Source organism: Perna viridis, chromosome 6, assembly GCF_037379345.1.
Source record: "Perna viridis isolate PV_CMFRI_1.1 ecotype Kerala chromosome 6, ASM3737934v1, whole genome shotgun sequence".
Classification (NCBI taxonomy): Eukaryota; Metazoa; Mollusca; class Bivalvia; order Mytilida; family Mytilidae; genus Perna; species Perna viridis.
Window position 1 is genome coordinate 3,343,653 of NC_142450.1, and position 11,926 is coordinate 3,355,578.

General features: G+C 31.3%; 1 protein-coding gene across 1 annotated transcript; it reads left to right on the top strand.

The window, feature by feature from the left end:
• Positions 1-5,131: 5,131 nt before the first annotated feature.
• On the top strand, positions 5,132-10,951 carry LOC148613237 (uncharacterized). The gene is made up of 7 exons (XM_088586506.1): positions 5,132-5,183; positions 5,428-5,496; positions 5,782-5,922; positions 6,442-6,555; positions 7,107-7,326; positions 8,502-8,619; positions 10,708-10,951. Exons 2-7 carry the CDS (start codon positions 5,437-5,439, stop codon positions 10,856-10,858), a joined length of 804 nt encoding a protein of 267 aa, XP_088442632.1. The 5' UTR covers positions 5,132-5,183; positions 5,428-5,436; the 3' UTR covers positions 10,859-10,951.
• The last annotated feature ends 975 nt before the right edge of the window (positions 10,952-11,926 follow it).

Here is an 11,926-nt window from a genome sequence, read left to right on the forward strand (position 1 = left end):
TTTTTAATCTCAATATTTAAACAATATTGCCGATGAAAAAAAAGCATTTATTCGTTATTTGTGTACAATTACAACAACAATTTCCATGCCAAGTACAAAAAAAGAAATATAAAACAAAATATTGCGTGCTAATCGTGTTGTTATTGCATTAATTTAATATAACATGTGTCGAGTCAAATGTTTAAAAACGGATAATATCAATCGGTTCAATCCATCCTGCATCAACTTCTTCTTCGTCACATCCATGTGTATATCTCCATGTATTCTGAATATACAAAGTTGCAGGAAAACTACTACGGCCACTAATACCCCCATTGCCCCCAAAAAAGAAAAAAGCAGCACATCTTCAATAATTAATAGATATTATAACAGAGCAAATTAAATTATATTACGCAGTAATGGAAGAGTTCTGGGTAAGAAAAGGATACACTCTATGCAATAAAAGCAACGTAGTTACAATCCTTGAAACGTCCACTGTCCCATTTTAGCGTGCGTTTACACATCGTTTTGCGTTGGTGTAAACGCACGATGAACGCAAAATAGAAGCGTTCGTTTAAACGCACGCTAGGAGCGTTCGTCTAAACGCACGATGGGAGCGTTGGTTTAAACGCACGATATGAGCGTTCGTTTTAACGCACGAAAGAAGCGTTCGTTTATTTTTGTACTTTGATTATATCATTGATTCAACTGTTACTTTTATATCATTTGCTATCATTAGTTTAAAAATTTTCATTAATTCAATTTTCTATTTTTCTTTTGTCATTATTTGTTAATTTCATTATTTTTCAACGTTCGTCCATCGTGCGTTTACACGCACGCTGTGAGCGTTCGCGTATCGTGCGTTTATACGCACGCTGGGAGTGTTCGTTTATCGTTCGTTTAAACACACGATATGAGCGTTCGTTTTAACGCACGATAGAAGTGTTGGTTCAAACGCACGGTAGAAGCGTTCGTTTATCGTGCGTTTAGGTAGTGTGTGTGCGGGAAACCTAAACGTCTCAAGGGGTGTAAAAATTTGGTATGAAGAACGACATATAGTGAAAATCAAAATCTGAAAAAAAGAAGGTGCGTGCGCAGCATTAACAGTAAACAAACAGTCTTCAAAAGTTTCATTTATTTCATTCAGTGGTGAAGGGAAAGATAAGAAATGGGTATCTTATTTTCTCCAAATTAAAACTACATGAACTCTTCTGACACAGCCGGCCCCTTCAAAACAAAACACATTCACTTCAACATCTATAATTAAAAGTGTCCATGTTCACTATTAAAGTTACCCATTTAAAATGTTGATCATTGTCTGAATGTTAAAACTTATTATATTTGCTCATATTTCGGTTACTTACATGACTGTTGTGTTTTAAGTATCTTCCTGTTTGGGCAATATATAGAACTAGGAAGAAACTTAACACATGAAAGTCACGAAAGTAAATTAAAAAAATGCAATGAATAGAGAGATGATCAATATGATTTAATTACAATAAAACCTGCCGAACAAAATTCCTTTTGGACAGTATAATTTCTTCGGTTGAGACTTTAATTTGGCTTAACCAGGTATATGTAAACTGATACAAAAAGACTTTAAAAAGTTTCTTGTTTGCGCAGGTTCCGGGTTGATTTGGGGTTCTGTATGGACAGATTTCACTTTACATGTCACTGATGATTAATTTGCATTCACATTTCCCCACTTGACATACTGAAATATCTATCCGGAACAATCAGGGGCAGATAACGTTTACGGAAATACTCAATTATACCGGTAGATGGTCACCTCTTGCGGAAAGAAAAAAACAATAAGACATTGAACGTCTTTACTAATTGTTTAAGTTGTATCCAAAAAAACCTTTTATATGCCTACACACTGCGTAAATGCAATAGAAAGTTTGACTTTCAATATTTACTATACGTGTAAATCATATTGAGATGTTTCTAAAATGAGATAGGTTATCAAAAACAAGCAAGTGCCAATGAAAACACTGAGTATCAAAGCGGGTAAATCTTTGGGCAAAATGCTTTTGAGAACATTTAAATTGGGGAAGAAAACAACAAGAAAGACAAAACCATACACGGCAAGACAAGTAGCACAGCTCAAACCATATACTAGGAGTAAACTCATTAATAGATTATCACACATTTGCCCAAGAAATATTGAACACGAATGCTTGCCATCCTAAACCTTTAAAAGAGAGTTTTACAAACAATACTAAGCATTAAAACATTTGCTATTCTTTGACATAATATCATCATGGGTTTTCTACAAAGACTCAACCTGTTCAAAAATTAAAACATTTTGTATTTAAAATTACTTTTTTGCATCTTCCAATTTATTTTCTCTTCTTTACAAACAACTATATATACCATCATGATAAATATTTTTCGAAAGTATAAGCAGATTTTCATATCTCAGGCTTAAAAGACGATTGAATCGTCTTTTTGTTCGTTCCGTTTCATATATACATATCGTACAGTATCAATATATAGTAAACGAGCTCTCAATCTATCAATTTGTTATTGTTTTTTTTTTCTTTCCACCTCAATTCTTTGTTTTTTTCTTTAATCTTCTATCTCTTTTCTCCCTGTTGACCTAAGGAAAGAGAGCTATCACATTTTGCTGTGTTAACATTTATAAAATGACGATTTTGTTTACATTATGAAATTTATTTTATAAAGGTCTTTCCCATTTCAATGGGAAGACCTTCTTGCATTTCTTCTGAGTATCATTATTTTTTCTGATTAAATCGTATCGCGACAAGATTTTGCCAATCTTTAACAATCCGAAATAAGACCTTGGAATTCACCCTGTGAGAGGTAATCATTTGTCATACCAGAGTTATCTGCCGCGTAGCGGAAAAAACTAATTTTGTAACAATTTCTTAAACCGTTATAGATACGCATTAGCAGAATGTTCCGAAACAGAGGGCAATACTATTTGACAATGTTTCGAACGAATTTGAGGTTTCCATGGTTACGCGATATCGCGACTTAAAATAAACAATTATGCAATTGGTCAATACTACTTTTACAACCGCAAGTCGTGCAGAATTGGGACCTACACTGTTGATCTCATAATATGTTGTGTGTTGATCTTGGTCTTGTTATGGGATGAACTTAAAACCGGTAACAGATAGAAAAAATTATGGACATACAAAATGTGTATCTAAATAAGATTTTCATTAGCTCACCTGGTCGAAAGCCAAATGAGCTTATGATATCACTTGGCGTCCGTCGTCGTCGTCGACAAATTTTCATAAATCTTCTCCACTAAAACTGCTAGACCGACATGTTTTAAACTTGGCGTGATTGTTTCTGTGGTGGTTTTGTACAAAATGACTGTTGGGATTTTTTATCCTTGAAAAAGCATGGCTGCCGCAAGAAGAAGGCAGTTTTTTTTTTGTAAAAAAAAACTAAAATACAGTTGCCTAGCAAATTTTTGGCACGGTAATATTGTTCGGCATCATGAGACGGACCTATGCTGAAATTTTCAAAACGGTTTGAAAATTTGTAAAACAAATCTGATGTAGGAGTTACGGCCCCTGTAACAGTTTTGGCTTGGCATTCTTCGTATGTGCAATTTTGAAAATATTCCTCTCAACATCCACTGCACAGAATTCAATGTTCCTTAGGGTATCCCACACAAATTATTTTTGGGATTTTTTATTCGTAAAAAACATGGCCACCGTTACTAAAAATAGAACATAGGGGATCGGAAAGCAGTTTTTTTTTGCTAATAACTCAAACAACTTTTGCCTTTAGTAAATTTCTGAGATATGGTAATATTGTTCAGCATCATGACAAGGACCTATAATATGCTGGAATTACTCACACATGTTTACACTATTCATACACTTATCTAATAGATTACAAATATGTTTTTAGATTACGCATAATGTGATTTATTTTGACTACTTTCGATCATCACACACACAGATTATCCATTTCCAATTCAAAGGTCTACTTTCTGTGTGTATCTTTAGCATTACAAAGAGAGTTGGCCATTTGACCTGGAAGTGATAATTGAGACTTTGGTTACGTTTTAATTACCCCCCCCCCTTTTGCTTTCCTACTATTTTAATGACATTCAACATTTGGTATTGTTATTAATTGATGTAATGAACGGAGAATATTATAACATTTTTAATGTTACTGCTTAATTACTGTTTCTTATTAGTTTGATAACTATTTTGTATATTTAATAGTTGTCAAAAACCTCAGCATATAAATATATTCATAAATCAAGTTATCTCGTCTCATTTACTTTTTTCGCCTCTTATCCTTTTAACATAGCCTAGACATGCTACCCGATTTTAAAAGGTTAATAGCATTTCGCCGTGACCTTAAGTGAGGAATAGATAGGAAATGGGTGAGGAAGACCTTACAATTGTTCTTGAACAATTGACCTTGTAATTATTTATACTTTCATGTACACCATCTATGTTAATATGCTCTAATCACCGATTTAAATTCCTACCATGTCTACTATAAAAGCATATTTACTTGTATTAATCGAATCAAACCGACTTTTATTTAGTCTACTTCCGGTACGCAGGAATAAAAGAAACTCTGGTTACGAAATGATAATGGAGCTTTAAAACTATAGTTTAACTAAAAACAAACCACAATTCATGGAGGTCCTTGAATAGTTTTGAAATAAAAGCTAAAAATTAAGAGTTTGAAGCAGTATCTCTCGCATTAAAGAAAAATGCCACTATTATTACTATTGCATATTCAGGTTAGCCGGTATGCGGTACACATGATCCAAATGGGTGACCAATTTTCCACAGCTTTCGATCCAAAAGATAGGGATATTTACTCAAAATATTGAATGTATTGTACCGATATGGGGTTTAAAGCCTTGGTGAAATCTATAAAACATCAGTTTGTTTTTGTACATTTTTTTCAATTATATTAAACTAAAAAATTATCATCAAAACAAAATAAGAAAAAGAAAAATGAAAATTGTATACACAAAAGTTTTGCAATGTCAAGGTTAACCTGAACAACATTTAATATGATTTAAACTTACCGGCCAACATACGTGATAAGAGTTTTAAAAATGATTCAACAATTAAAACAAAGAAGCATTTCTTTAAATAATCTACTGATTTGTAAATATTCATTATTAGCTCACGTACACAGTAGTATAAATACAACATCAATATCTATCGGCTACAGTCGGTAAGCAGTTGGTAAGTAAACTACTCCTTCTTAGGAAATGCTACGACACTTGTATAAATGGTTGTAAAATTTAATGTGACGTTGACTATTAAAACTTCATCAATATAGAAAATGTAAATTTACATACAAAATATTGATCCTTATTTGCTCTCTGAACTTACGTATGAATGCATTTATGTGTTTGTGTGTATATTTGTGTGTTTTTTTATATCCAGCTTGGTGTTAAGGTTTCATTATGTCAATTTATAATTGTAGTTGGCAAAGATGCATGCTATGATTTTCGTTGTGGCCACTTTATTTGGTTCTGCAATTGCAAATGATTTGGTAAGTATCATTGTACTTACACAGTCGGTTGAATGAATTATGAGATTCTACAAATTAAGTACATGGACAAAAATCAGCATAATCATGTTAACTATAAACTTTTACACAATTTATTTGTAACTTTGTTTTCACATACGAAATATTATCAACGACATTCATTTTCAATTAACTTGTTTGTTTACAGGCTTTCCTTTTTGATTGTTTGTTTGTTTGTTTGTTTGTGTTTTCTTGTTTTGTTATGTTTTTTTTCTGTTTTTTTTTCTTAGTATTGTTTTATCGTTTCAGGAATTCAATTACCAAGTGAGTGAAGGTCAGGCAAGATTTGCAGAGAAAATCAGAGCTAATTTGGAAAGAAACACAGTTACATTCCACACTCCTCCCCACAATGATGTGGTTGAATCCTACAAAATGATGGACTTTAATAAAGTATGTTTTACATATAAACGAGCAAAATCTACCCATCAATCACGAATTATTCAACATAATCGAAGGTGTTTAACTTGTAATTAAAATCTTTGTAATATTGCCAAGCTTAATTATTTACATAAAACAAAATTTAAATCGAACTGTTAAGTGGCATAACCTGTATTTTGAAACAAAATTGTTGTCATGCTAAATTTTCTCACGATTTATTTGTAGGTAATACTTTATGCTTCAATCTTAAGCATTATTCCGATTTTGTCATTTAAAAAAAAACTGTTCGTTTGTTTTTAATTTTGCGATATTGTATGTTTATTGACTTGATTGTTTTTCACCGTTTCACCTTTTATGTTAAAAATCTGTAAACTATATTTACAGCTTTAACCGCTTCAAAATGACTTATCTATAGATTGATCAGTTAAACATATTTCCAAATAAATCTAAAGACATTTTTAGAAATTTGATCGTTATGTTTGATTTATCTCATATTATTTGCTCAAAACTAAAAGTCTCATTTTTTAATAGAAAATACAAATCGCTTGTTTTCCCTCTTTGAAACAATGCCGAGTGAGAAACATCGACGTTAAGGAAATGGCCGATGACACTGGTATGGTTGCGGAGTCCTACCTACATAGTTGGGTATTACAATTTTAATATTTTCTTTTGTGACTATAAAAGTATGCAATTCACTACGATAAGTAAAAATTAGTTAAAGAAAATGCTCTGGTGATTTTATGGAGAAACCACATTTTTCTGATGGGGATGGGGAAATCTCTTTAAGAAATGGAATGATGAAAATAATCAGGATCGGGAGGTAATGTTTTAGGTAAATTGGAGGTTTGTACTGCTAAAAGGTAAATGAAACAGTTTGTAAAGAAAAGAAAACAAAAGAGACCAAGTCAATAATATACAGGTACAAGTTATGATAACTGAATCTTTTTTATTATACATATAAAAGTTGAATATATCGAACATCCGTAAATGTATATTACTTTCGTATTTTGACATATATATGCATAAATAAAGCTTTTAAAAAATTTTTCAAAAATTGACATTGAAAAAATATTACAAGTTAAATGCTGCACGAAAGGAATTAAGATTAGAGAAAAAGACGGCGCGAAAATGTTTTCTTAATGGTTATTCATTCTAAAAAATAGATGCACCTTTATTTATTTAATTTACTTATTCAGAATAAAGGCGACAATAGCATTAACAGTGATAAGTCAATAAAGGTCAATGAGAGATACTACATTGACGATGAGGAAGTTACGAATACTGTACAACTCGGGGAAGATCTACGAGAATTTTACGAGAAATATGGAAAAGATGACAAAGGAGAAGGCTTTCCATTGTTTAAAGAGAAGAAACTTCCTGAAGATGCGGTCTTACTGAACATCACCAGCAGTGGAGGTAATGTGTGTAAGCTACTTGTTTGTCGTTAATCAGAAAGTAATTGGAAAGTTCATGGTTTATTGTCATTAATCGGAAAGTTCATGGTTTATTGTGGCAATGAATTTCTAGAGTACACCACTCAAGAGTTTCAAATTAGAAGATGCCATTTTTGTCGACATGAAATATCTAGAAAATAAATTGATGAATACGGTTTAAGAAAATGATTATACGATTTTGGAAGCTTAAACAACAAAAAAATTAAACCCAAGATGGAATTTAATATAACAAAACACTTTGGCCATGGAATAAGCGCTTGTCATTAACTTCATAATGTCAACTTTTTTTTTTCTAAAAATACATCAAAAGATATTTATTTCTTTATCGACATCTTTAAATGAACCTTCATAAATTGATGATTTGAACCTTAGAATTTTTAACGCTAATGTACTTATGATAGCTTACATATAATAAATTGAAACAACACGGTTTTTTTCTGATCGCATTGCCGTATCCTAATGTTAGTTTCCGATTCCTTATTTAACATGCCTAACTGTCTTCTGTTGAAAGCATTCAAATCCGAGATATGTTATTTATTCAATGTGCAAGCTTTTCTTTTTATATTGTTTGTTTTAACATTTACGTTACACATCTATCATAACTCATCATTTATTATTGTAGAAATGCTAAAATGGCCCGTTTTTGTCAGTTTTTCTATACATTCGTCCTGTGCGTTTGTATAGACACAAGGAACACTTTTTAATACTCTTTCCCGTCCAGGTTTTGTAACATATATTGTAGAAATATTATCTTATTCTTGACCTTGAAATGATATTTGTTTCGAAGTTCTATATGTTTTTCAAGACATTCGAATCGTCTTATTATCGTTTGTTTTAAACTTTATCATATCAAATAATTGTTGCTCATAATGATGTTAAATCATTAAGGAGGTAGACCTGAGGTAAGGAGCATAACTCTTGAAATCAGTGATATGTTTGTATCATATATAATTTCACCAAAGCCTTTCAAGCTTTCATTTGAAACAAGAATAATAACAATCCAAGTTACTTTGATGCTTACATGAAATTGATATAAAGAGACTAAATAAAAAACGTTCGATTGATTTAAAGAGTGGTGTCCCGTACCTTGGGTCTACCTCCTTGAATTATTTTTCTTATCGTAACATTTATTGAAAGCCAAGAGAACAAAGAGAACCGTGACAACTTTAAACAATAATTGTAACGGACAGACACCTCAGAGGAAATATGGTGTGGATTCAGGCAAATCATGCAATTATCTAAAAGTCTGTAATGCGTAAGTCATTATATTTCATTGTATTATAAATCATAGGTTGAATGCTGATAGGCAAAATATCGAATGATCACTAGAGATAATAATCAAAAGGAAAAAGCAATGGTTCTGTATTATACAAAAAGGACAATTTTTTTTTTTAAATACACATCTTTAACATGTAACTGATTGTAACTATCAGTTGCGAATTGTATTTTTGTTGTTGTGGTATGATGTGGTTTGTTTGTTTGTTTGTTTATTCGGTTTTTTTTTTGTTTTTTTTTGTTTTTGTTTGTTTTTTTTTGTTTGTTTGTTTTTTTTTTGTTTTGTTTTTTTTTGTTTTTGTTTGTTGTTGTTGTGTTTTTTATTTTATTTTAAAGGGCCATTTTCTTTAAGAATTAAAATCATGTGGAAACTTCAAGCTTTCAAATATCTTTAAAAAAACTACAGTAAGTCTAAATGACATGACAACATCGAAATTAGCAGACATTTTTTTGGAAACCCATAGCCGTGGAACCGATATTTGATAGTTACCTTAACTATCATTAGTTAAGACATTATAAATCCGTACTTTAGATAGTTTGACAATTCCATGATAATAATACAACCAGTTTTTGTAGGTAGTCACATCCATATCAAACGTGTGTATTAAAATGACTACAATGTTTTCCAAATTAGTCAAATTTTCATTTTCAAAATCCTGTTTCATGCAGAATTTCATTATCAATCAGTACAAAATTGCACCCGTGGTGATGTGTATACTTTGCAAAATGAATAGAACTGTATAAAAAAAAGTATAGAAAACTAGATGTGTTACTTTTCAATTTGGAGAAATTTGAAAAAAAAAAATCGTCACCCTGGAAATTCGCAGGAAAATCGCGTTTTGAGGTTTTTTTTTCCGCCGGTCATTTCATTAACATTCTGAATCAGTTTAGGTAAGCAGGTCTAACATGTAAATGCAAATTAATTCGAAAGAACAAAAAAAAACATGATTTTTAACTCCAAGGTGAAATATTTTTTATTACAAGGTCATTTGAAAGGTCGTCTTCGTATTTTCTATTTTTATAAACATGAATTTTTCTCGTGACATTGACCTTTTTTCAGTACAAAGTACATGTTTAGTGTTTTCATATGCATATCCTTACAATGAACTATCATTTTTACTTCTTGATGAAAATGAAATATTATTTTAAGATTAAAAGTTTGGACCAAATAAAACATACAAAAGCTCGTATCTTTGATTTTATTGATGGTTAAAAAGGGCAAATACCACATGTCTAATTGTCTCTTATATTGCGGAATAAATGTTATGTTTTGTAACAATGAAAGGGATTAACTATATAGGGTTGCTGAGGTTGATAATTAAAATTATACTGAAAATAGCATCCTTACAATATACAAAAAATACCTTTTTTGAAATATAGTTTCAATATTGTCAATAATAAAATAATTGTAACTAATTAAATAAATGTAATGGATTTCAAAATGTAGGCCGGAAGTAATGCTACATGTACATGTATTTAAGTTATTAAGTAAATTCAGTTATTGTTTCCATGGAAACAGAACAATTTACAATTACATGGAAGGATATTTTCAACAGAATTGTGAAATATCTTCGATATTCACCATAGCAACGTAGTATACGTGGATACCTAAATTTTTTTTATCTTCGTTACCATGCGAGAATGACTTTATACATCTGACTAGAAAATAAATATTAAGGGAATAAATTTTTGATCTAGTTATCGAAATTTTTCATTTTAATATGAAGAGTATATCAAGATCAAGAGAATAATATGAAATGGCCTTATAATTTTTTTAAACCTCACCACAAACTTTGGGATTCTGGCTACAGAGATTTGGTCAATATTAAGTCTTTGTTTAATTGTATTACCTATTTACATGAATTGTTTTATTTTGGTTTCGTGGTATTTCATATTTTGATGTAAATCGTGTATATATTTGATAAAAACTTCTGGTGATCTTCAAACGTTATAGTACTTACTATTTTGAATTTTGAAAATACGCAGGTGCGTCATTTACTCCATTTCAACAGAGTCTTTCTTTTGTTCTAAGGTATCAATATATTGTGATGTAATTTTAATATTTAAGAGCTGTAAGACGAGGTGGTCAGATGGTTTTTGCGGATTGTAATAACGTACACATCACGTCACCGTTCGTGTATGTGTGTGTTTGCTGTCCATGGGTCACTGCTATCAATACACACGATGGTAATTGTGCCTGTACCAAAATGGGATCATAAACAAGTACAATAATAACATGTATTTATTTAAGCAGATTAGTGTACAATGCTTAAATTTTTTAACATTTTATTATTAAAATTGGTTAAGAAAAAGAGTTATGTTTTATCTCAATATTTTGTTTCGTAATACAAAAAATACATCAACTGATCCCTGGTTTAGAATTACAATAATACTGTACATGTCAAGTACAGAAGAAAATATGTGAAGATATTGAGTGCAAAATCGTGTTGTCACATTAATATAATACATGTATAGATTAAAATGTACAAAAATATATCCGATCCATCCAGTAGTCCCAATGCTGCGTTAACTTTATCATATACATAGATGCATATCAATAATCACACTATGTATTACAAATAAACGACGTTGTTGGCACATTACGACCACTTATATCACAATTTAAAAGCAGCACACCTATCATACTCAATAAGCATTATAAAAGAGTCGTCAAGGGAACCAAGATTTTAGCGGTAATCAAAAGAATATAATCCAAGTACAAATATCAGACATGGAAAACAGACATAAGTAACAAAAGCAAATGAGCAACTCGGACTCCACTAAAACTGGGAGCATGGACCAGCTGCACCGGTAGGGTAAGCGTCCTCTGCTTTTCTAGAAATACCAACCGAGTTGCTCATAAAAAAGTTAAGTCCGGGGTAGACAAACGAGGAAAGGAAATCTATGACCCGTTGAATAAATCAGTTTTCTTGGTGCAGATGGATACACAATAACGATGTACGAGTTCATGATGACGACCATAAAACTTCCGTAGTGATAACTTCAATCTTGTAGCAACATAACCCTGTTCCAGAAGCCTATTTGTTAGTGTTCTAGCGTGATACAAAAAGTCTGCGTAGTTTCGACAAGCTTTGGCATAACATAAAAGAAATCAATTTAATTCCATTAAACAGTGTTAGAAGAGTTCTAGATAAGAGATGAGCATCCTCACTTAGCGCAAATAGTTCAAATGTTGGTATGGAGAACGCCCTCAAATATGAAAATCAAAATCTGAAATACGAGGTCCACATTTGTAATAGTAAGTAAATATTCTCCAAATGTTTGAT